The sequence below is a fragment of the Anoplopoma fimbria genome, chromosome 7 (genome assembly GCF_027596085.1).
Source record: "Anoplopoma fimbria isolate UVic2021 breed Golden Eagle Sablefish chromosome 7, Afim_UVic_2022, whole genome shotgun sequence".
NCBI lineage: Eukaryota > Metazoa > Chordata > Actinopteri > Perciformes > Anoplopomatidae > Anoplopoma > Anoplopoma fimbria.
The window spans coordinates 5871629-5898579 of NC_072455.1; the positions used below are offsets into that span (position 1 = coordinate 5871629).

The following is a 26951-nucleotide window of genomic DNA, read 5'->3' on the forward strand; positions in this document are numbered from 1 at the left end:
CTCACCCTGTCGAAGTGGTTGAAGGAGGCCCTGAACTCGTTGAGCTGTTCCTGGCTGATGCCCTTGGCGTCGCGGGTCAGGATCTGGTTCTCCACCTCGTTGATGGTTCTGGCGATGGTGGTGAGCAGCTGCTCCCAGCCCACACGCACATGCTGCAGAGCGGGAGGAACAGAGAGCAGAGAACATACACTTCAATCAAAAAACAAAGAGGTGGAGGCTCAGAGGGGTCAGCCTGTCGTCATGGCAGCAGTAAAGCCCAGCGTACCTCCATGGTGTAGTTGGTGTGCTTGTTGTCGAAGATGAGGGACTCCTGGCTGAGCTGGTGGTCTCCCTCCAGCTTGTCGATGTTGGATTTGTAGTTGATGATGTTCTGCTCGTACTGCTTCAGGCTGTTCATCTGTTCCTCCAGAGAGCCGGCGATGTCCACGGACACGTGGCTGATCTCCTGCAGGGCAGAGAGAACATTTTAAATGACGTTTTTATATCTGTCGTTAGCAGCATGTTTAAACGTATCTGTGTTCTACATGCTGCTGTTTATATAGAGGCTCTATTGGATGTACTTCTTAATCATTTCTGTTAAGCTTTTCGATCATGATTAATATCTGAGGAATGAGCTAAAGGTAAATTGGGTAAATCATTTTTGACAATCATATCATCCAAATTCTATTTATATTTTACTGTATTGCATTGTTCTACTGTTTTATTACCTTTTTATACTTATTTTTTTTCTATGGTCAACAAAGTGTCATCAAAGTATAAAATGTAAAAAACAAACTTAAATAAAAAACTTTATTGTATTTTGTTGACTACAGAGTTTCTTTACAGTTTCCTTTTCTACCTTTTGACAGTGTTTCAGTAACAGCGTACCTCCATCTTGGTTTGAATCCAGGGTCCGATGATGTTGGCCTGGGCGGCAAACTGGCGCCTCAGTCTCTCGTTGGCTTGCTGTCTGGCCACCTCCTCCTGGAGCATTTGGTCCCTGAGGGGAACAAGGTGCTTCACCTGCAGGAGAACACATTAAACAACAGTCACAGGAGCTCCTTCTGAACAGAAAGAGAAGTTTGTTCTTTTGATGGTGTTTGATTTGACTCACAGCGTCCCACTTAGTGCTGATGTCCTGGGGGGAGAGGTTGGTGTAAGGGTTGATTCCGGACAGCTTGATGCCGTAGGTCTGGGCGATCTTCAGGATCTCGTTGTGGATGCCCATGGTGGCCATGCGCTCCTTGTCGGCCTCGGGCAGAGTGGCCTTGAACTGGTCGTGAGCGGTGATCAGACTCTACAGGGCAGATTGGATCGGTGTTACAGTTGGCTGGTTTTAACGTGGAGGACGAGGAAACATTCATTTAGAGAATTTGTTTTTGAATTTCTTGTTTTTGTAGCATTTCCTACTTACGAATGGACAGAAAATCTGTCAAACAGCTGCATTCATGTTCAGCTAAATGAGATCCTAAATCACAAGTTAACTCATGAATGCAATCTTGATTTGCACAGAATTTAACCCATCGGGGCCCGGCCCAGCAAATTATTTGTGCTATTATACAAGTACAATATCTGCCTGGGTGAAATAATGATTTATATTCCTCCTGATCATTCTTTGACTCCTTTTCCTGTCATTGCAGAAATTTAAGTTTAAGTAGAAATATGTTACTTTACTCTTCGGGACCAGAATTAAGAAAAATTCAAGTAAACTATCAATTAGAGAAAAATATGACAATCTCTTATGTACTTTATATATTTTACCAAACTAGAGCAAGTTAAAAAAATCCTAAACTGTAAAAAGGTAAATGACTGCAAAAAACACATAAAAAAACTAGACAATAAAGACACATAGTGGCCGTGTCTTCATGCATCCATGATGAGGCCAGCTGTACCTGGATCTCCTCGATGCTGTGGACGATGAACATGTCCTGCAGGTCCTCCATGGCTCCGTCCATCCAGTTGTTGAAGGGCGCCGCCCTCTTGGCGAACTCCAGGTAAAGCTGGTCGATGGTCTCCCACAGCTTCTCCACGCGCTGCAGACACACAGACAGGTAAAGAAGGTGTGGACGACAGCACCGGCTTGTTCTGAAAATGAAACTTAATAACTGTAATTTATACTGTCATTTTGTTTCAGGGTGTACCTCCAGTGCGTCCCTCCTCTTCTGGGTGAGGGTGCCCAGGTTGTCCCACTGGTCACAGATGCCCTGGCAGCGGGTGTTGACTGTGGCGGCATCATGGTAGTCCAGCTCACTGAAGGACGAGACGAGAGCGTAACATCACGATTAATCATCCAAACCCATGACAAAATAGATGTCACATAGACCGACACGTAAATTCCTTTACAAAATGACTCGGAATGTTCTGTACCGCTTGGATTTAATCCATCAGCATTAATGTTGACTGTAAAATGTCATATATTACAATAACTCTCTAACTCATAGTATTTATCAAAGTTAATGTCGATGCAGAGTACTTAACTTTTAAAAGCCCTCCAACAAAGTTAAACTCAAATTTTCCCCAAATATCTGAACTGGGTTTTTACCATAATCTGCATTTGAGGGGTCATCTGAGAATATTTTGCTTTTAAGTGCATAATATCTGATTATGTGTGGCACGCATACATATTCAGCGTTATGGTGCTGAACTCTGTATATAGCATCAAAGAGATCATATCAGATCTACCAGTGAAAAAAAAAAAAAAAAAAAAAAAAAAAAAAAAAGCCCAGAGGAGTGGTGAGGAATACTGAAATGTTGAGATCAGAGGTTTCTGCTCTTTCATCTTTTCATCCCTCTCATTAATATGCTTTTCACTCATTCCAACTTTTGTTCTTCACTGTTTTCACATCGTCGTCTGCTCTCCGCAGATATCTCCAATAACCACAACTAGAGTCCTGGAACACATCGTCCACCTTCTCCTCTACTGTCCTCAATCTAACATCTCCATTCTTATCCCTCTTTCCACACCTTTATTAAACGGACACAACAAATCTCCCAGCACATTCATCCTTTTCACGCTCTGTCCCGGCTTCTTACTTCAGCTCCTGGGCGATGGCGGCGATCTGCTCCACTCTGTCCTGGTGGGCGGCGAGGTCGCTCTCAAAAGCCTCGTGCTTCCTCATCAGGGCTCTGATCTCCATCAGAGAGGCCGACTCGTAGTCCTTCTGGGACAGCAGGTCCTCCTTACCTGCAACACACAGATGTTTGATCTGCATTTTAATCACCTGACCTTCAGAGACTACGAGCTTTTATGTTTGAACAGCTGTGACTTTAGTTGGTGTGATTGATGTGTTTTTAATACTTATTTCGACATGCTTTACCATGACTCTTTTTCAACATGTTATACCTCAACTTTTTTCAATATGCTATATTCTGTGACTATTTTCCACGTACTATACTATGACTTTTTCATGACTTTTTTCCACATACCATAATTTGACTTTTTTTGTGACTTTTTTCCACATACTATGGCTTCATTTCCACATACTATACTATGACTAATTCATCACTATTTTCAACATACTATAGTATGACTTTTTTTGACTTTTTTCAACATACTATGGTCTATTTTCCACATACAATGCTATGTCTAATTCATCACTTTTTTTGACATACTATTGTATGACTTTTTTTTTTACATACTATAATTGACTTTTTTCTACATATACAATACTATGATTTTTTTCATCACTTTTTTGATATATTATACTAAAACTTTTGTGACTTTTTTTCAAACTACTATACTATGGTTTATTTTCCACATGCATTACTATGTCTAATTCATCACTTTTTTACACATACTATAGTAAGGCTTTTTATTGTGACATGCTTTTCTGTGCTTTCTAACCATCACCAGTATCCACTTCCTGCCACTGGGAGCTGTCCACAGCTTCTTTCCCTAAACTGTCACCTTGCTTAACTCTGCACCTTGGTGCCATAGTATAGTATTTTAAAAAAGTCATAGTATGTCAAAAAAAGTAAAAAAAAAGTCATAGTATAGTATGCAAAAAAAAGTCATAGTATAGCATGTCGAAAAGAGTCATAAAAAAAAGTCAGTATAGTATGTCCAAAAAAGTAAAAAAAAATGTCATAGTATAGTATTTCAAATAAAAGTCACAAATAAGCCATAGTATAGTATTTTAAAAAAGTCATAAAAAAAGTCATAGTTTAGTATGCTAAAAAAAGTCATAAAAAGAAGTCATAGTATAGCATGTTGAAAATGATCAGAAATTACAATTTTTTTACACTATACTTTATGACTTTGATCAACATGCTATATTATTACTTTTTTATGCCTTTTTTTTTTACATGCTTTACAATGACTTGTTTTATGACTGTATTTTGACATGTTATACTATGACTTGTTTAATATTTAATTCTACACACTATACTATGACTTTTTTTTAATGATTTCTACATAGTATACTATGAAAAATGTAGACATACTATACTATTACTTTGTTATTACTTTTTTCGACATTCTATACTATGACTTTTTAACGACATAATATATTTGAAATGATACTATGATTTTATTAATTATTTTACTATGATAGTTTATTAGTAAATTGTTTGTGACATTCTATAACAGGAGTTTCCAATTCCAAATCAAGGGCTGTATAGAAACATGGCCCGAATATAACAAAATATCTTTATCTCATTTCAATATTAAACTGCAGAGTTGTTCACGGAAGTCATTAACTTTATTTAACAGCACTCGCATCGCTGACAGTAACATAATTCCTGCAACGTCTGCGAGAGTCCTCTAGCTGTAATACCATAAGCTTTCTATGAATTCTCACTCCTGTCATATAGAGCGTTTTAGGGGTGAGCAGTTTGACGCAGTAGTGTATTAAATGTAAGCTAAAATGAAAGAATTGAAAAAAAAGAATCAACACCTGAATCTACGAACAGAATCCTGGTTACCTGTGGATTACGTTCATCACACCTTTCTGTCATCCCTACCTCCAGTCCAGGACTCGTGCATGGAGCACTTCTGCTTGAACTTCTCAGCCAGGTGGTCGAGTCTCTCCAGACGGCGGATCTCGGTCAGCAGCCACTCCTCGTAGCCCTTCTCCACCCCCTCCAGACCCTTCCAGGCATTGGCAATATCCTGGCGGAGAGAGAGGCTTCGTCATCTTTGTATTTTTTAATACAAGGATTTCTAAATGTTCTTTTGATAAACGTTTGAGGGAATTGAGTGTTTAGAATGTAAATAAAGAAATGTATGCCATGAGAATACTTTAATATCTGTTGATTTCTGGGAAATTAGAAATGAGTGCAGCTTATAGTTGCATCTCGGACAATTTAAACTATGTAACCAAGCTCATTATGTTCTGAGCTCTCCAAGTTTTCCTTTCCTACTTGTGCATTTTTTCCCATCCTTTCTTATTTTTCCTATTTTAAATTGCTGTTGCAAAGTTATTTAAAAGCTCAGTCTTGTTTTTGTTGGAGCACAAAGCAGAGGATTCAAATGGATTTTACCAGCTTTATGGAATGGAAAACAAAACAGAAAGAAGTAATCTTTCAATTGGAGTCAAAGCCTGAAAAATCTTCAGTTGAACAATAACAACACAACAACATAAAAATCTGTCCTGCTCACCGACACCATCTTGCCCTCAGACGGCATGAAGGCGGGCCTGTTGCTAAGCCTCAGCTTGGTCTGCAGGGTGTTGAAGTTGATCTCCAATTGGCATTTTTCCTGCACGCGAGGTGGCTTGTGGATGCGGCGGTAGTCTCGGAAATCCTCCAGCTTCTGCTGCATGGAGCGCATGGTCTGCTCGGCCGTGCGGTTCTCCAGCCAGGGGATGGTGCGGCGGATCCATTCCAGCAGCTACAGAAGGAAGGGGAATGTGAAGATTATTCTTGTCTGTATTATTAGGTTGTATTACCTGTATGTATTTTTTTCTACTGTCTTATAACTGTAATACTGTGAGACATTTGGGTAAATCTGTATCTCAGTTGGTTCATTTCATATGTATGACTATAAAAGGCCAAATTGTCAGTGACTTTGGATTTTAGATTTGTGAATTGGCAGTTTTTCTCCATGTCTGACTGTTTCTTTACCAATTCTCTACAACAAAAAGTATTCTCAAAAGAACAAGGACATTGTTGTGGGGTAGTTTTTCAGTATGTTTCTTTTATCTCAGTTGGTTATTGACTCTCTCCTATTTCCACTTAATTTAACTGTTTTATTCAATTATGGATCTATACAGCTTCACAAATACACACTTTGAAGTTTTAAGACTTTATACTGTGAATGAGGAAACGTGTGATGCCCTTTGTCATTATTTCTTTCAATGGAAAAGCAAATCAATTAAAAATATTTCTCAATAGAATAATGAAAAGGAAAATATTCAGTTGCTCCCACAACTTGTTGAAAGCTTCTTTTGCAAACCAATAGCAAATGATGTTACATTGATTATAACAGGTTATATATATATTGATTATCTGCATTTCTGTAAATTTCAAATGTATATTGTTCTTGGCTGCTCTTTTAAAGTTTCTGTGGCTGTAACACTTTCACTAATCATCACACTACTACTATTTTTAGAGCCGTGTCATGTGAAGTCAGTGCGAGGATCAGAAACTTGAGAAAAAAACCCCATTGTGTTTAAACTAGCGGAGCGTTAAAAGTGTTGTTGCAGAGGAGGATGTGCAGGACAGACGGAGCGTGGGAGTAGATGGTTGCAGCGGTTTCTCACCTCGCTGGCCAGCTTCTCGTACTCCTCCATCAGTTTCTCATTCTCCTGGTTCACAGCCAGCACCTTGCAGATACGGTTGGCAGCAGTTTCAGCCTGAGGGAGAGAATAACGATTAATATACATTTATTTAATTAATACATAACATAACATTTCCACTGTTATAAACAAAGCAATGTGGTCCAAAGAGGCTTTCCAAATATGAAACCATAGAATATATTACTACAACATGACAGCAAAACACCATCTGACCTGCTCAGCACCAGCAAAAGCGTGGTAGAAGCAGGACACATAGGTCATGATGGCCTTCTCATCAGGTTTGGGTGTGTTCACAATATCTGAGGGAGGAGGAAATAATCATGTTAGAATATTATACAATATTCTGAACAGTTAGGAAAAAGCTCAAATAATAATAATTATTATTATTATACCTGATGTGTCATTTATCTTTTCACCTTAATATTATGTAAAGCAGCTTTGTTAGGTTATATTTCTAAAAGTATTATTTAATAAATAAAATGATTTATGATATCTTTCTATCCTTTCTTTAATTTAAAATGTGATGTTCCTCATTTGAAAATTAAATGAGAGAATGATTGCTAACATGAATTTAAGAACATTATGATTGACCGTTGTATTTATGAGTCATTTGAGTCTTTTTGTCTACAAAAAAAGAACATATTTATGAGTTCAGAACCATCAGTACTTCAAAAGATGCTTTTAAAGTGATTTATGCATATTTTTTTTTATACTGATGGTTGAATTTTAAGTACGAAAGCCCTCTCGTCCTTGTACTTCCTGCAGACGTGTATACTGGACTTTGCTGCGGTGGAGGCCATCTGTGTGTTTCAGCACTAACAGAGGTTTGTCATTCTGAATGTTGTTTCAGGATTTAGTTTCACAGGTTCACAGTCTCACCTTCAGCGTCAAGCATCTTGGGGATGTCCAGGAACTTCTCAGCCACCTCGAAAGCAGTGTTCAGGTTACCAATGGGGTCATCCTACAGGAACACACAATCACTGTCAGACATGGGCATATAGGATTGCACTGCACTACCAATAAGACTAGAATCATAATAATGGACATTGTCATGATCCACACTGAGAGGAAGGAAATAGGATTATCAAACAAGGTTAAATCTCATAGAATTATCATTAGTCTTTGGCAAGCTAACAAGTGTGTGGATCTCATTTTTGTTTCCTTCTGCTTCTCAAACAACCTTCATACATTTTGGAGAAGGGATGTGTCCGCTTTGCTTTTTGACCAAAGTGAAAAATAAACACTGCTCTAGAGGAAACAACAACTACTTTTTTTTATAGTTATAACATTTTCCCATTTTCAGTACAAAATATTGACGTCTACCTTTAAAATTCCATTCGACTCATACAATAAAGTGGTATTATATGACTTTGAAATTGCAACACTATGTTTGCACTGCATACTAGACTGCATATAGTGCATAAAGTTTCACAGTATGTGCTTTGGAATCCAAAGAAACTGAGTACTGAAATGAAAGATTTCTGAAGACATAAAAGGAAAGATTGACTGTCAATCATCATAATTCAGTATAAAGAGAGAAAATAAAGCAAATCAGAAGAGGACAAAAAGGATAAAAAAAAGGAAAGGGAGGACAGGGCACCTTTCTCAGTTTGGAGTAGTCAATGAGGTCAGGTCTGTGTCTGTGGATGAGGGCGCACAGAGCCAGGCCGTCCTTCCAACTGAGCCACGAGAAGAGGTGAAGGACCACATGAATGAAAAGTGGGAAAAGGAAGTTTCAGAGAAGACTCGTGACACAACAGGATGAAGAGGGAAAAGGTAGGTAACAAATCAGGATAAGGAAGGGCGTTAAATGTAGGGGGAAGTTGTTACATAGGAAGACAGAGAGTAAGAGACATGGTAAAACGTTAAATCCAAGAAAAACAAAAAAGATGGTTGCACTTCCCCGTTAGTGCCACAGTTCGGCGTTGTAGACCCACCTGATGTGGAAGTTCTGCACGTTGACGTTCCTGTAGGGGGCAGTCTTCCTCTGGCACCACAGCAGCAGACCCTCCTTAGCAGAGGTCTCTGGGGAAAGGCAAAAGGGAGGGACATGATGAGTATAATAGCAAAGATAGTACTTTATCTTAGCTTTATTATCTTAAAAAAAAGGAGGGAAGATAGGGTATTTTAAGAGAGGTGGATGGAATAGTGAAAAGTGGATCAATGATGTAAAGAAACCTACATGGTTAGGATTAGATCTGTAATGAAAAGGGGATAATAATTGAGTCTATAGCTGATATCCATAAATATTAAACAAACTTTACTTTTAAAGTCAGGCTAGTGCAGATATTGTTTCCTGCACTAGAGGAGAGAGAAGAAGCGTTATGAGAGGTGAGAAGGAGGTTGATGGCAAGGGAAGTCAAGCATGTATGACAGCAGAGGATATTAAGGAAGCAGGAGCAATAAAAGGAGAGTTAAAGAAGATGAAGGCGAGGGTCAGAGGTGTGAGGAAGGTCTCAGACTTTATAAACAATCATTCATTGGAAGATAAACCTGCCTGACACCATGAAGGTTGTTTAAAAGTGACATGCGGTGCAGATGAAGTTCAGGGAAATCTGTTAGATGGACTGAATCATATAATCTGATTTACTGCACAAATCACACAGTACAGTAAATATACATGAGTAAACAATCTGAGAGGATGCAGAGTTCACACATGTGACTGACGGGTCAAACTCTACATGTAAATAAGCAGAGCGTGAAGAATTTGAATGTGTTCTTGTGACGTTTGAAGTGTGAAATGTTTTGACTTTTTATGCCACTTAAAGACAGAAGGAGTATCCAGTGTGTGATTTGTAGAAACATGAAGTGGAAAACAGATTTTGTTCCACTGTATTAGTGTGTGAGATTGTGATTGACACGACAAAGACAAATATAAAACTGGGTCTGTATGTTGTGCTCATATGACAGACATGGTGATTATAGTCAGTCAGCTTCCGTAGTGTTTGGAGCTTGAACCAGGAGTCAGATGAGAAGAACGATTGTGGTCTCATATCTGTGTGTTACACATGAAGCTACACATAGCTGCCGGTTAGCTTAGCTTAGCATAAAGACTGGAAAGAGGGGGAAACAGCTAGCCTGGATCTGTAAAAAGTAACAAACTGCATCTATCAGCACCCCTGAGGCTTAATAATCAACATGTTTTTGTTCGTTTCATTTTTACAGAAATGAAATAACATTAATGACCTTCAACACAAAAACATGTTGCATTAAGTTGTGTCATTAATGTTAAAGTAGTGTTTTTATTACAAAAGTCAATGTTTCTTTATGTAAACGAACACACATACACACCTTCCACAGAGATGTCCTGGATGGCAAAGCGCAGGATGATGGTCCAGATCATACCAAGGGTCATCTTGGCGTTACCGTCAACGATTTCTGTAAACACACACACACACACACACACACACACACACACACACACACACACACACACACACACACACACATTATTAATCTCGGCAATAGAGAAAATATAAAAAGGTCAAAACCAGTTATCTCAGTCATAGAAGTTCTGTGTCTGCTTTTTTTTTTTTTTCTTCAAGGCCTTTTGATGCTGTTGCTGTTGAGACAAATTGAATTTCACACGGCTTAAAGGCTCAAAGGGAATCTTGACTGCAATTGGAGTGAAGAAAATGTATGTGAAATGAAGTCACATGAAAATTCACTAACTGTTTTTGAGAGTTTAAACTGACTAAACTCAGCAGAGTACAAAATCAAGCAGATTTAGAGGGATAACAAGAGAAAATCGGAGCATAACATTTGTATTGAAAATGTCAATTAGGAGCATTTTTACAACTTAAAACATATTCAAGTTCAGTTACTGTTACTTTTTTTTTATCTCTTCAGGTTTCACGCTACAGTATCTCTCTCATTTATGTAATCATTTTAAATTACAACATTAATACACTACAGTTTTTTAATAGTTTGAATTATGTATCTAACCACATCAGCAAAATGGCAGAAAAAGTGCTACGATTTGATCCGGGATAGCTTTTAAATATGCAGAGTAAATTAAAGTATTTTAAAATTAATTATAATATTTCTACTGCTGCTCATTTCTCATGTTTTCTCCCAGTTGGTTGATCTGTAGTTTGCTTTCCTGTCGCTGCCTCGTCTCATCTGAATTCTCATGATACTGTGAACTTCACCAGCCATCTGGTGCTCCAAAAAAAAACGTCCAAGAAATGCAAATATGGCGTGACCTTGGTATATTAATTAAAAGAGACGAAAATAAGGTAGCAGAGGGAGGAAATTAATAAAAAGGGGAACATTGTTATTCAAAGCGGGACTCTCACCCTCAGCACCGATAGACACCAGCTTGACCCCCTTGCTGCAGATGAAGTCCAGAGCTTTGTTCACGTTGGCGATCTTGTGGAAACGCATCTTGCCTTTGTCGGGTTTGGGCAGCCTCTCACCTGAAAACAAAGAACAAAGGAATTAACAACAGCTGAAACAATTATTTCTTCAAGTCTATTTTTTTCTGGCCCTGGCTTCAAATGTGAGGATGTCATCTTAAAAATGGTGATGGACATTTTATTTCTAAGGCCAAACAGGTACCCGGTTAAAGAAACTTTTCAGTACATCTAAAGTATATTACCTTAGAAAACTGCTTTTCATAAAACAATATACATGTTGTTTAGGGTATCATTCCTATGGGTGATATAACAGCAGGTGTAATTGGTGTTTGTTTTAAATAACTGGATTAAAAGTGACTTTATATCACCTGTGTTTGCCGTGTCATCCTGTTTGTGTTTCTCTGAAATTACTCTTGTGAGTAAAATTTTACCATAAATGAGAATTATGGTTAAAATGATGATGGATAAAACAATTTCCACTCCCATTATGTGTTCAGTATTTGAGAGATTGTATGCATTAGTTATTAAAATGTAAAAATATTGTTTAAGAGTATCAGAAAATGACAAAAGGGAGCAAAAGCCTGATCTGAAGAGTTTCCAAACAGCATTATTGCATTGTATAACACAGTATATCATCCACAATGGCTCAGTCACAACAAATGTGTGTGTATGTGTGTGTGTGTGTGTGTGTGTGTGTGTGTGTGTGTGTGTGTGTGTGTGTGTGTGTGTGTGTGTGTGTGTGTGTGTGTGTGTGTGTGTGTTGATGAGATCCACCTGATATGACCTCCAGCAGCAGCATGAGTTTGAGGCCATTTCTAAAATCCTCTTCAATGTTCTCAATCTGTGTACCGGCCTTCCTCAAGTGGGAGTTACACCAAGCTGTGAAGGTCTGAGGGGGAGAGAGAGAGAGAGAGAGAGAGAGAGAGAGAGAGAGAGAGAGAGAGAGAGAGAGAGAGAGAGAGAGAGAGAGAGCGTTACACTGTCACCTCTCTGACTGTATGACAAACACATTCACAAACACTGACAGGAAGTACTATGACTATACCTGCTACACACATACTTTATATACACACACACACACACAGCTTGACGTTTCCTCTTTCGATAGCCGGGTCAAAACTGCCTAGCAATGCACGACCTGTCCACTTCAATTTGTGACATTTTTATCGCCGTGGCTGCTGACGGCGAGAGCGCACACACAAACACGGAGACGTTCATGTCAGATTGACTGTTGACTCAACCGTCCTGAACAAGTTGTTGTTTAGTTAGTTTGACTGTTTGTCTTTTTTCTATTCCTGTGGGAATCACTAGATGAATACAAAATCACTTCATCATTGCAAATGTAAAGTGCAGTCTTTTGTTTAACAAGATTAAAACAAAACAAGTTATTTGAAAACAATATATTAGTTCGTAGTCAGAAAATGAATGTTTTTTTTTTTTTTTTTACCAGATTAAATGTCCGTTAACAAAGAAAAAGACAAACGTAAAGAGATGATCACATGAGAATAATATTACATAAATAAATGAATAAAGACAACAATAAAGTCTCTGTTTCTTTTGTTTCTGGTGCAACATCTCCAACAAAACCAACTTTTAATGTGGTTAAAGCTGAAACATCTGTAGAGCGCACACACCTCTGCACACATCAGACCTGTTGGTTTAGATTACCGGCTTTGGCGTGTTTTTATTTCTTAAATGGCATTTCGGTGTCAATGCTGCTGTGTCACATTTTGTGAAATGCAACCATTTACACGGCAAGATACAAAAGACTTGATTGGTGCAACTATTTTTCCATTGCACTTATTAGCTTTCCCGACAGACACTGCTATGTCCAATGCTGGAAGACGAGTACCGTGATGAGACTATTTGTGCATGCATTCGGTCCATAATTGTGTTGAACATTTTGTAAAAGTAGGTGCTGCGTCTTTCAAAAGCCAGATCTCTCATTTTCAGAAACCAAACTGTTCATTTAGGGGATGCTGGCGCGTGTGTAATGGGCAGAATGCAGACGGTGATGTAAATGGCTCTTAGCCACTGAGTGCTTGCTTTGGGTCTGTCTGGAAAAAAAATTGCCTAATGGCGTCAGCTGTGCTCGTCGGGGGACAATTCAATTGGTTCCATTGGGCCATTCAATCAATCTCTGAATGGTATTTTGAGAGGCTTTCATGGTGTTTAGCTTCGAATGTGAATATGGGATGTGTGTGTGTGTGTGTGTGTGTGTGTGTGTGTGTGTGTGTGTGTGTGTGTGTGTGTGTGTGTGTGTGTGTGTGTGTGTGTGTGTGTGTGTGTGTGTGTGTGTGTGTGAAGCCTGCTACTGTAGAGCCACAACTTTGTCAGGGTTTGAAGGATGTGTGGGTGTAGAAGCAGAATAAGTACATGAGCTGAATAACTAACTACAGATGAGTGTGTGGGCGGAGTGAAGAGAGAGAGAGAGAGACACCGAGCAGAGACAGAAAGAGAGACATTTATGAATTAGCAATGAAACAGGGTTCGTGCTCAGCAGAGGTGCGAGCACACAGTTCCATTTTACACTCTAGAAATCAAAATGTATACGTCCTCGTACAGTATGTTGGTGTGTGGTTATATATGTGTGTGTTTCCATGTCTATCGCCTGCACTCAAGTGTGACTGTAGAGCAACATGGACGGGGAAGAGATGGTGACAGGAAGAGAGGGAAGGAAAAGAAACCGGTGTTTTTTGACAGAGAGAAACCAGACGAGTGGCTCTCAGACTCTGACTCAATGCACTCTAGAGCTGAAGTAATTAGTTGACTGACAGGAAATGAAAAAGACCCCAAGCAACACCTTGTTCCAGTTCTGCTGATTTGCACGACAGCAAACTGAATATCTTTGAGGTTTGGACTGTTGGTTGGGCAAAAGAAGCTAACTGTCACCTTGAGCTGTAATTTGACAATTTCTATATACGATTTTGAATTTTTTTAATGAGTTACTTTGGAAATGCAGATTATAGATAGACATAAATACATGATCATTTCAGAAATGAATATGATCATATCTACATATATATATAAATATAAACATGCATACATATATACACACATATATATAAAAACTAGTAACAATTAACTCCACCATAACCAACTACAATATTAAAGTGGTTCATATATTTTTGCAACAAAAATACCATACTATTAATCCAATGATTTATTACATAAAACTACACTTTTAATGCTTAAGTAACACTTTGCTAACAACACCTGTGAATGCAGGACTTTTACTTTTAATAAAGTATCTTTATATTGCAGTATTGGTACTTTTCTTTTAGTGGAATCTAAATACTTCTTTCACTACAGGCAGTGGTTGATAAAAACTTTGTCCCGTCTGTAAAACATTATTCGATTCAAACAGGATATCAGAATTTTAAAAGGCTACAGAAAGACACTTGTGGACGAGAGTGGAGAAGTGAGAGGAGTGAGAGGAGTGAGAGGAGTGAGAGGAATGCCCCGGCCCCGGTGTAATTTGATGTAAGGGTCTGGAGAGGAGAAGAGGCCGCCTGTCCAACCAGTTGGGGTCCCAGCAGTTGCTCTTCTCCTTTGCCATGCATGACCAAATTTAGACAGACTCCTAATCCAGCACACACGGGCCACTAGGCCAAGTCGGTGAGGAGACGAGGTGCATGAAGGAGGTAAGGAGCCGAAGGAGCAGAGGAGGAGGGGGTAGGTAGGGGCTAAATTAGGTAGAAGAAGGGGGAGGAGGAGAAAAGACTGAAAAGTGAAGGAGGGAATTGAAGAGTGGGGGGGGGGGCGGAGGCGGCTAAATCGGGTTGCTATGGGACACCACCGGACAGCTGAGAGGGCAGGATTCCTGAGGTGAACTGTAAGAGTCCAAGACGGAGAGAGAGAAGGAAGAGGAGGAGGAGGAAAGAATGGATTGAAGAATACGAGGACGTATGGAATTATAACTGGAGAAAGTGTGGGTAAGACGAGAGGGGTGAAGCCTCGCCGACATCAAAGGAGGGCCGTTAGAAACTAAACTGGTGGTAATTGAAATCAAGGATTCACTCGACCTAATAAAAACTGGAGATACAAACATAATCCAGGATACATTAAATCCAATATGCTTAAACGACACCGCGGGATAAAAAAAAACTATTATGTGCCATACTTAGGATAGCGAAAGCTGATATTTCTAGTCCTCTGCGTGTAATGCTCGCTTATATCATCCCACTGGTTTTGTTTTAATGCCTGTGGTGGTCTCCAGAGTCCACCGGCATGAGGTCACCCTCCATCCTGGCATCACCCCCCTCCCTCCCCCTTCTGGTCTCCCCTCTGTCCGTCCACACCTGTCGGTCTGGCCTGGCTCAGTGAGAACAGGGCCTTTTTTTTTTTTTTTTTTTTTTTTTTTTTTTTTTTTTTTTTTTTTTTTTTTACAGGTCCTTCTTGTAAAATGAGGTCACGGTGGCCCAGCTGAATGCCTGTCATAACTGCGCCCCCCCAAGGGGAATCAGGGCTGCTGACCCTCAATACAGCTGACACACACACACACACACACACACACACACACACACACACACACACACACACACACACACACACACACACACACACACACATCCCTCTTCCCATCTGAAAGGGCTCAGAGCTCTTAATATTGTCAGCTAGCTCAGCTGTCCGTCAACGAGCTGATTCAACTACCGGGCTGAGTTACCGCTGCCGGCCTCAGAGGGGAAGTCATGAGCAAGATACAGTTTACACAACAGGCCTGTTCAATATCTGCTCCTCATATTAAATATCAGCAGAGACCTGATGTAGTTTGGTTAGAGTAGAAATTAATAATATCTCTAGGTGGAAATGGTAATATCGTTCACTAAGGAGGTTTCTTTTTTGGGGGTAAATTAAGGCAAATTATTTCACCCATTTGCTGAAAAAAATAACTTTCTTTTCTGCTCAATTGTTGTTGCTATGGAATCATGATTATGTTTATTAATGATTTGGGAAAAAGAAAAAAATAACTTTTACAGGCAGAGCTTGTGCTGCAGAACATTTAGCCAAAAAGCATAAACTACAATCACTACCAGAAACTTTGGTCGTTTATTGTTCTGAATAAAAATGATCCTTAATGTGTGAATGAATTCTCCGAATAAATTATTTTGTGTGTATGATTTAAACTTAAACTACATTTCGTTATGAAGTCAACACTACATTGCTTCATGTTTGAATGGCTGCTTTCCCACCAGGGATCATATCGTGTTTAACTGTGACGTAACTCTCACCTCAGTGTATAGACACAAAATGGCCTCCTGCAGTTGACCATCTCAACACATTACACACACTCACACACACACGCAAACACTTCAGCTGTGGCTGACCTGATGATTAGCCCAGAGTGGGTGTCACTCCTGCTATGTCAAGGTGCTCTTTACACTTACAGAGCTCAGTTTCTCCGGCCGTGGTTACACTTGTTTTTTTCAAACTTTTGTGACCTGATGCGCCGGATCAGAACTCAGCGGTGTCCTCATATGTGCTTACACACTTGACACTTCTATACAAACTGCCTGATCGGATATATTTTATGGCTAAGGAGCAGCTTTAAAAACGCTGATGAACACATTTAATTTCCTATAATTTTTTCACAATAAAAAGGGTTACTTTGTTAATTAAAAGCTTTTATTTTGTAGCAGCAAAATCTGAAAAGGTTGAGCTTTGATCAGCCGTAACTTAACAGGACTTGGGCGGTTTCAGCTCCAGTTTTCCTCCTCTCTTCCCTTCCCTTCGCTCCTGTTTGGGGGGGGAAAGATGATGCGAGTCCTACGTTTGATAAATGTTCCGTGCTGTCCACACCTCACTGAGACCCCGAAACTGATCGGATCTGAATGCCAGCAAGATCTCATCTCTTGAGCGTACAGACTTAGCGGTTAACACGTCCTTGCAAGAGGTCACATTGAAAAGACAAAAGAAATTATAATAATATGACTTTACATTTCTGCCAATTTGATGGATAATTGATTAAACCTGCAGGATGGTCTCAATTAGCACCTAACCTCTTTGCAATTTTCCCTGACTGGTGTCCAGCCGTGTGCCATGGCGGGGGACTTCTGTAGCTGATTTCACTAATTAGCACCTTCAAATCAGGGACGGGCGGTCTAATTGGGGAAATATGCCGGTGTGGCGTTTGTCTGGATTGAGAACTTGCATGCTGATTTCATCTGGTTCACAGGGAACAACGCCTGTTTCCATGAAAATATGAGGCCGAAGAAAAAGGGTTCTTTTTAAAATGGTTCATTCAGAAGCACATCAAGCTCAAATGCACTTTGGAAAATCTATTGTCGTCAAGTTAAGTATCAGAGAGATTCATCTTGTGAGGTATTCGGTTTCATTCTCTTCTACTCATTCTTCAGTTGTTGTTTTTTTGTTTTTGTCCCTTTTTGTGTTTGAGATAGAGCTGAATGATTCTGAAAAAATATATAATTATTTTGACGAGTATTGCAATTACGATGTGATTTGCGCGTTAGAAGGAATGATCGTTTTTACATCTTTGTCATTTTCACTAAAATTAGTCATTTAGTTGGTTATTTTTGCAGGGTTCTCTAGCAAACATTTTAACACACATTTTGTCTTTAACAAGTATTGCGGAAACTGCAGTAGGCCATACTGCGATTTCAATACAATGTTGAATAATTGAACCCTAGTTTGAGCCCATAAACTCATTCTTTTAAATCTGTTAATTTAGCAATCTAAATACATTTAATTTTAATATTGATAGAAAGTAACAATAATGCATTGTATCTAGGTCGGCATTGTGGTTGGAAGCTTCTTGAGAAAGAATAACATTTTCAGAAGAATAACGCAATTTTCAGAGCTTAAGCTGTAGAAAAATATAATAACCTACTGCTTTGTAATGAGCCACTATGAATGAGCTGCTACAGAGCGCTGTGTTTAAAGGTTTAAGTTAACATATAAACGTGCCTTTTTTCTCAATACAACACAGGTATTTATATCTCACTGCCGGTGTGTTAAAATAGTTTGCCTACAAGGTTGGCATGGTTGACTCCATTGCCATTGTCCTGTCTACTCAAACTACTTAGTCACGCACCTTTTCAGAAGTCACACCGCCACGGATGCCATATCAACAAATCACAGACCGCTCACATACATGCAGTGTACACAATAATAGCAGCACATAAAATAATAAAAAAAAAACACTGTGTTCTTTTGCTTACGAGGTCACTACTTGGACAAGGTACACAGAAATACGCTTTCAGAATTAGATCTATAAATTGTTAAATGATCTCCAAACCTTGCATACAAATCTCCAACTCTAAATAATGTAACACTACGAGCCAAAACCAGAGGCCACATTGTAATAATAATAATATCTTGGACCACGGCCCCTTCAGTCCACTTGTCTGTCTGACAGTAATAAGTGTGTGCACAGAGAGGGAAGTGTGCCACCTTCCCGCTCACAATGACAAAAACTGTGGCGCCCAATGTCAACTCACCACAGGTCAGTAGATATTAAAAAACACAGACACAGAAGACAAATGAGTTCTGCCTCCCCTGTCCTGTTGAGCCTGCTCATCTCAGTTATTGGATTTATTTTTTTTTAAAGCAATAAAAACATAAATTTCATCAAGGCTTTGAGAAAAGATGACACTCTTTTGCACCATTACATATTTTCAATGTATATATTGGTATTGGTTCTTTTAGGAATAAAGCAATTTAGAACTTATAAGTGAGTTAGCACTTTTGTACTGTAAATGACGTAAGACTAAAGACAATCCTTTACAGACACTAGAAGACAAACTTCACATATTCTATTCCTTTTCATATTCATATAAAAATGCTGCTTATTCTCTCGCCCTTTTAGTGTCATTTACATTGATGGCTGACATACAACTTCCCATTCTAATTGGCCACTCAGAGTCACAGTAGGACGCTGTGAGCTGAACAAAGCTAACAGACAGTGTTAGAACTGTAGCAGGCTATGTTCATCTGTCAGAAGATAACAGAGCGGAGGAAAAGAGCATAATTTGCTCATCTGTCAGAGGCTGATGGACTCAAACTGCTCCGCTGGTGAGCTCGACTGCTTCTCACGTCAGTAAGAACTCAACCATGTGAAGAAAAGAAAAAAAAAAAATCTTACATCGATCCATTGAAGGCTTCCTTGAAAAGAGGAACTATTCAAAAATAGAAAAACTAACCTGTCGCACTTATGTTACAGCCATAAAAAAAAAAGATATACTTTATCATACCTTGCTACAAGAAAGAAAATATTTTTCTATAAAACACGCTTTCTATTTTACTAGAGAAAAGCAATCAAATGTTAAATATCTGAAAAAAATAACCTTAAATTGGCAATTAAAAAAAAATCATGTTTGTTTTTCTGACTGACTTCATGTCTGACATCAATTTCATGTGTCAATCGCTATGAATTCCTACACGAATCTCAACAGCTGATAAAGTGACAGGAGCAAACGTGAAGGGGGGGGGTTACAACACACAACAGGTGGAGCCCCCACCCTCTCTCTCTTCCCCCCTCCAACTCCTCCTTCTCCTCCCCTATGTGGCCTTTAAATACCCTCAGCCCTCAAAACAGACCTGGAGCCCTGAACTTGGGTGCCACAAGGACAATTTAGGACAATGACAAAAGAGCCAAAAGGTCGATGACCACACAGACCCCCCAACACAAACCGCCAACCTCAACTCACCTACAACTCACCTCTAATCCCCCGTAAGGTCTAAACAACTATTACACATACAGCAAGGAGCGGCAACTTCCTTCTATACTATAAAAGTCACGGTGCTGTTAGATCTGTTGCTGCAGGTACTTTTATTACCATTCATCATTTTCAAGTGGAACAAAAGACTGTGGTATTGATATCTGCTCTCTACTAGATATCTAAAAGGCCCACAGCTGAGGAAACTGAAACAATATTTTAAGATTGTTAACATAAGCGTGGTGTTAAATTATGAGTCAACTAAAGTCAGTGGTTTTCAATCAATAAACCTCTTGCGAGATGGTTACCAAGATAGAAAAATGGAAAAATAACTTTCTGCTATGCAAAATACTTTCTCTAATCTATGTTTTTTACTGAAAAATACTGGACGGCTTTACGTCTTTATGCCCCTAAAAACTATTCAAATCAAACAATCTGTTTTTGGTTGGAGTACTCGCAACTGGAGTAGATACTACTACTCTAAAGGGTCCCAAGGTAAAACTGTTGAAAACCACTAACTAAGATTCATTGCTTACTTTCATCTCATTTGTATTTTTAAGAAACTGGCATAAAGATTTATCTCAAAAGTGTTACAAAGAGGAATTTGTAGTGTATCAGAATGGCAGATGAAACTGTAAAATGAAGATTATGGTGCAAAAACTTGAGAACTATGGTATGCTTGGTGGCAAACTTCCTAGAAATTGCTGCACTGAAACAGATACTCTGCTATTAACAGGAGAAACCACATGCAAAGGTCAGCAGCTTAAATTAACAAAATACGACACTGCACAAGCACAGCATTGACATTTTTGTAAGTAGAAGGAAACTTAGCAAGGGTGAAAGTGAAGATAAAGAGGAAATCTGGCAACTTCTTCTAAATATCAACAGGTCAATTCATATAATATAGACAGACCTATCTTTAAATATCTATAAATCATTATTATGATGTGAACAGCTGTTCCAAGTTACATTATCAGCAGCTTGAACTGTAAGTATATAAATCCCCAACATTAATTTATCAGCCTTTCTTTCCAACGCTTTCCTATAAAAGGATTAACGAGCTAATATCCCAGAGACCTCGCTGACAACAGGGCCACCACCGGCCTCCAATGCACGGCCCGAGTCCAAACCAATGGATTTATGCCCCTGTTTAGAGGATAAAAGGCCTAGCACACCTCTTGTAGTCAAAGTGTGTGTGTGTGTGTGTGTGTGTGTGTGTGTGTGTGTGTGTGTGTGTGTGTGTGTGTGTGTGTATCACCCCTGTGCCAGATGCCAGTGAGATACACTGCGGGCACAAGGGGATTTCAGCTGGTGAGCGAACAGGTGGAGCAGGTGATGGCAGACAAAAGCCCTCCGCCCACCGACACAGCGGGAACAATGCTAATGTTTTTAAATATTCATGGGTGAGTTTTGTACAAACAGAATGTGATATTAAGCTCCTTCCTGAAATGTATATCCACAATGCCATGCTGTGTTTACACATCAGAAATCCCTGCGCTACCGCAACATCACCTGTGGCATTTTAATGGGAACAACTCTATGGAGGACATCCAATTTTTGATTCGCGGCACACGAGTTAAGCCGAGCACGAGTCACACAAACAAACACACAGAGAGGAGAGTCACTGTGCTCTAAGAAATAAGGTTATGACAGAAACAAAACAGCTTGTGCCACATGGATAAACAGGGACAATCCTGCACCACATTATCTACAACCAAGGTACACAATTTATTTTTCTGTCCGCGGCTGAACAACTCAAGGGAGCGGATGGTTAACCTGGTTCAGTCAATCACCTTGTCTTGACACAACCATCTGTCTGCGCCGTCATTTTTAATTGCTTTCGGCTCAGTGCAGGGAAACATTGTGTCCCGCTCAGCTCCATTATGCTGCCTCACATTGTGTTCCACTGCCGAGCGGTTCCAGGATGCCGTGCCACCAGATTGATGATGCCCGCCACAAGTGCAAGCCAAAACGTCACAATGAGCTCCTCCGGCAGTGTCTCCGTGCATGTGTGTGTGTGTGTGTGCGTGCACGTGTGCAGGTGCTCACTTGTCAGGAGTGCAGGAAATGCTGACAGCAATCGAAGAGCAGGAACACGGTGGCACATCTTTCAAATTTCGGGGTTTAACGATGGCAAGAAGTCAATGCATTGGCAATCATTTAAAAGAAAAGAACTTATCATTTTTGGTACCACAATGAATTGGAGTTTTGGTTTCCTGTATATGATATCATTTTAGATCAAGCGGATGTTGTTAATCCTAATTTGGGGGCCGAGGTTTGATGGGTTAGCGAGATCAAAGTTGCACATGATGGGAGGGATAATGCGTCAAATATTTGTGAATCAACTTTTTATTCTTGGTGCACCATAAAGGCAAAAAAGACTAAGAGCCTACAGCGATGTTGGTAGCTCTGTGAGCTAAATGCTAACAGCAGTATGCGAACATGCTAACAATGACTAACATGCTGATGTTTAGCAGGTGTAATATTTACTGTGTTCATCAACCTAGTTTAGCATGTTAGCATGCTAATTGGCACTAAGTACAGCTGAGGCTATGGGAATGTCATTAGTTTTGCAGGTATTTGGTCTTTACCGGATTTCGTTACAGTCCATCCAATAGCGTTTTAAGACATTTTAATCAAAACAATTAATGGCAAACCAAAAATGGTGGTACCAGGGGATAAGTCAGGGGACCACCAAAGTCATCCGGATCCATCCTCTGGGCACCATGAATGCCCATACGACATTTAATGGCAATCCCACCGAAACGATTAAGATTTTTCATTTTGTACCAAAGTGGTGGACCGACTAACCGAATAACCGAATAACAGACCGACCGACGACAATACCATCCCCAAAGCCAATCTGCTAGCTTGGATAAAAATATGAAAGAAAAAGCTTTTGATTGAATAAGCAAGAACATACTATTTATGTAACTATTGGTATACTGTTATGTACGACAGACAAGGTCAAAAGGGATTTTCTATGCCACTGTGACTTTCAATTGTCAGTAAGGTCGTATGTAACAACCCTGAGTTTCTGCTTGCGCTGCACACACATTATAATCACACACAGGGCATCCTTATCTTTCATTGTTCACTCTATACCGCCATCGCCCTCTCTCTCGTTACACAAGCCATCTGATGGATTGACTGACTGCGTGATCGATGGTGGAGAATAAAGGTGAGTGTACAGGTTCATGGTTGACGGCAGCGGCATGCCGAGTCTTTTTGTCATTTGATGAGCTCTGGACTGCGGGGACTGACACAAGAGACATAAATTGGCGTAAGTGGTTGCGAAGGATTTATGACAGTGCGGCTGGCCTGAGAAGGGGGACGGGTTGGGGGAGGGAGGAAAGGGAGGAGGAGGTGAGGGAGGAGGAGGTGGGGTTGTGTCTAATTTCAGAAGGCAAGTTCTTTCTCTGAAATAAGACGCAAAACTGTCCAGGCAGATCTAGGGTCAGCTAATTCCTGCTGAACAGGAGCCTTGACCATTAGGGACCTATGTGTGAAACTGAGGTAACGCTGTCTTCTGTAACATACTACCCAGCTATGTTTCCCAGCATTCATTTGGCCAAAAGAGCAAGTCACTGCCGACCTTGCGATTCCACTTCTGCTTCAATTACAGAACCACAAAAAGATTATTTAACTCTCAAGTCAGATGATCTCACAACTCAGATCTCCTTTTGTCATTTGCATGTTGAGAAACTGAATTGAGTCCCGATTGACGTCATGTGACTGCTGCTGTACACCTCGTTATTCAGGAAGTCCTCCTTTAGCTGCTAGCATAAAGCTAATAAACATATTTCGCTATGCATGAAACAGCTCGGACTATAAGAACAGCTTTCCATTTTTCCCATCAACTGCACAAAATCCAAACAGACCCGAGACATGTTTAAATGTTCCCATCAACGATGAGGTGAAACACATTAAATTACATCTCAAGGTTGGATAAAGTCAAAGATGATGTCTTCTATTCATTATTTCAACCTGAGCGACTGCAGCTTTCTCAGCCATTATAAAGTACATAACGGTATCCCCATGACCTCAGTCCTATTATAAGAGACCCATCATCTCAGCAGACGTCAAACTGACGACTGTAACTTCTGCTCTCTGCTACCTAAAAATATCCAGCGCATGACAAAACATTGATTTTTTTTTTGGTTTTTACAAAGACGGGTCAGTATCCAGTTTTTCTCATTACTAAAGGAAACCGACTGGTTGACATAAATGCAGCATTAAAGTCTGACACCATTAGGACCTAAGGTGACATTTTGGAGGCCATGTATCCTCTGTGAGTCATTTGTTACCGAGGTCAAATGCTTGGCAGCTTGTGTCTTCCTGCTTCCTCATAAGCAAGACTCCTTTTTTAACACCAGTAAGGAGCCTAAAGAATAATAGCTATAACTGGGATGGTTGGAGCTTTGTTCTGTATAAACTCAAACTTAAATTGATGGCGTTTTTTTTTGTTGTTTTTAGTTTGTCTGCACAAACACAAAAACTAATAGAACTAGCATCACTGTCAACCTTGCAATTTCCTCTAACTAATCCAACCTTTTATTCTATTTACAGACCCACAGGATTGCTCTGATCAGATCAAGATGGCTGCCCTTACAGCCCATCAATCATCATTTCTACTTTCGCCCGCTGGACTCCGACACCGCGGTTGTATCGTGTGTCTGCGTTCGTCATTAAAAACATTCTGCAAGTGCTTTTCTGTCTTCAAGCTGTGTCCCTATCCTCATAATAACTCAAACACAAAACTATTTTTCTGCTAATAAAATACAGAGAATGAAGAAAATGTCACACATATGCACACACACACACACACACACACACACACACACACACACACACACACACACACACACACACACACACACACACACACACACACACACACACACACACACACACACACACACACACACACACACACACTCCTCAGCCCTTCCTACAGCCTCCCAGGGCTCCTGCACTAAAGCAGTTTATAGAAGCCTCCCTACATGGACACAGCTTCTGGAATAGCAACTGCTATTTGATCTGACTGCAAGTTCTCTCACCTCTCCACTTACATTCAGCCCCGGTACACCTACTCTCTACATGTTTCACACAACACAGTACAGTACACAGTACTCTGCACTAATCAATGCTATTTTTTTTTTTTTTTTTTTTTTTTTTAAACAAGTCACCTGGAATAAATTTAAGGCTATAATTTTCTTTTATCAATGTCCAACTCACTGGTGAACAGCGAACTAATGAATAACCCTGTTAGACTTTATTAAAGAGAGGCATATAAAGAATATTCTAACTTAGCAATGTTTTAGTGTCAGATGAGTTGCATATATTATTGAGGCCAAGCTCTTGACAAATTGTATTTTAACTTGTTGTGCCCCTTCAAGCCCTTTGATCCCTGTCAGCCCTGCCTTGCTTTGGTTTGTTTATAAAACTAAACATATTAAATACTGAAATCAGAAAATCCCACATTTCCCAAAAGAAGTCCCTGTGAGATCCACTGGTCTGGTGAGTGAAAATATGCTGAGAGATCCAGAGATCAGCTCGAGTAACTGAACTGGGATCACATGATCCTGACAGAGTGAATCATGGGAGGGAATCTAAGATGCCACGTACATCTTGGGATTAGGTACTGTAGCCCGATCAGTGGGCACAAACCAGTGGAGCAGGTTTAAGGCGGCGAATTACAATCAGTTCTGTTATTTCTTCACTAATGGTACAATATAAGACTAAGAGGAAGGAAAGTACACACTGAGTGGCCTCATAATTTCATGAAAAAAGATCTGTGTACTTCCATTTTCTAAAAGTAAGACCTACGACCTGGATAAATACATTACATCTCAGATAAGAGAGCAGCGTTAATGCTACATAACTATGAAGACAGCTGTGAAGAGTACACATGGCCAATTAATTATCAATGGCAACATGATTTCAGTATTTTCAGGTTAACCGATAAGATTTATGTAACGCACATTTTAAAGTCACATCACAGAAATTAAGAGACCAAAAAAAGGACCTCAATGTTGCCAAAGCAAAGTCTATATGTAGTGTTACTAATATTAATAGAAAATGATTGGGCCTGAAGGCAAGAATGTCATGCACTAGGGAGCATTGAAATCTCTTGTTTGGACAGTTTTTTCCTTTTATGCCATTTACAAAAGAAATGTCCACAGGCTACAATTATATATACAGCCATCATCCAACGTTTGCAAAGCTACCTTTAATGTAAAAAACTAAAGCCAGTGTTTTAGTATTGTCTCACGAAACATCAGGTAAAGGTGAGGATCAATGACCCCGTCTGGCTGCTGCACTGCTGGCTGAGTTGTTAGAGTGCAAAATGAGATTAGACGAGAATAGATTTGATTACGCAGCACCTTAACTTCTCTCCTCGCCCACACAGAGGGACATTACATTAGGTTGAGTGGATAAATATCCCATTACTGAATGTAACTTTATAACACTTGAATCTGACGACGATGATCAGTCTTTTGGCCACTTCATTCATGTCTATGCCCTGTGGAACAGAGCGGAGCAGCATTGAAAAGAACTGAATTTTTATTTTTAAAGAATTTTGAGGATTACTGTTAATATATGGGGGAATAACCAAAAAGCTGAATGTCTTTTTTGCATGATTATTCAATTTACATGATACTTGTTCATGAGACTGGGTGATAATTCAATATTTAAGCTCAGCATTTGCTTGCACAGTGGCAAGATTCAAATTCAAATTGAACTAACTATAATTAATTCTTTAACTAAAACAGAATAACTTTTAATTGATGGGAAGAACTGGAGTGTTACTTTTTTCTATGTGATCTCTTCAGTAAATATCACATATCAATGTGTTTGCGTGCATAAATTAACAAAAACACCAACTATTTTTAAGACAAACATTAATTTGAACACAAAGAGAGAAGGAGGACAAAAACATGAGATTTCATCCGTATGTTTGAGGATGTGACTATACATTAATCGTCCGCCATGAGGCTAAAAGGTCAGCTGCGCCCATAAGCTTGTTGATTACCCTCTGTAATGGGTATTTATAGGTTATTGCTAGCATGAGCTTGGCTATGCAGCCAGTCATTCACTTAGTCAGTTAGCAGCTGAACTCCTAAACTATGTGAAACAGAAGATGACTTCACTCACAGTGGTGAACTGTTTGGTTCATTTTCTTTTCGACCTTAATACAT

The 26951-nt window shown here is 39.6% G+C and overlaps 1 protein-coding gene across 1 annotated transcript in view; it reads right to left on the reverse strand.

Annotated features, from left to right (window-relative positions):
* The window catches only part of actn3b (actinin alpha 3b), a 32737-nt gene that overhangs the window by 2197 nt on the left and 3589 nt on the right, over nucleotides 1-26951 (reverse strand). The window contains exons 2-18 of the mRNA XM_054600878.1: nucleotides 11849-11963; nucleotides 11015-11134; nucleotides 10008-10094; nucleotides 8654-8741; nucleotides 8317-8395; nucleotides 7596-7677; nucleotides 6930-7015; nucleotides 6681-6773; nucleotides 5579-5809; nucleotides 4942-5089; nucleotides 3013-3163; nucleotides 2121-2229; nucleotides 1872-2012; nucleotides 1094-1276; nucleotides 868-1002; nucleotides 266-445; nucleotides 6-152 (exon numbers count right to left, since the gene is read on the reverse strand). Of these exons, the coding sequence (XP_054456853.1) occupies nucleotides 6-152; nucleotides 266-445; nucleotides 868-1002; nucleotides 1094-1276; nucleotides 1872-2012; nucleotides 2121-2229; nucleotides 3013-3163; nucleotides 4942-5089; nucleotides 5579-5809; nucleotides 6681-6773; nucleotides 6930-7015; nucleotides 7596-7677; nucleotides 8317-8395; nucleotides 8654-8741; nucleotides 10008-10094; nucleotides 11015-11134; nucleotides 11849-11963 (2175 nt within the window). The remainder of the gene's footprint in view (nucleotides 1-5; nucleotides 153-265; nucleotides 446-867; nucleotides 1003-1093; nucleotides 1277-1871; nucleotides 2013-2120; nucleotides 2230-3012; nucleotides 3164-4941; nucleotides 5090-5578; nucleotides 5810-6680; nucleotides 6774-6929; nucleotides 7016-7595; nucleotides 7678-8316; nucleotides 8396-8653; nucleotides 8742-10007; nucleotides 10095-11014; nucleotides 11135-11848; nucleotides 11964-26951) is intronic.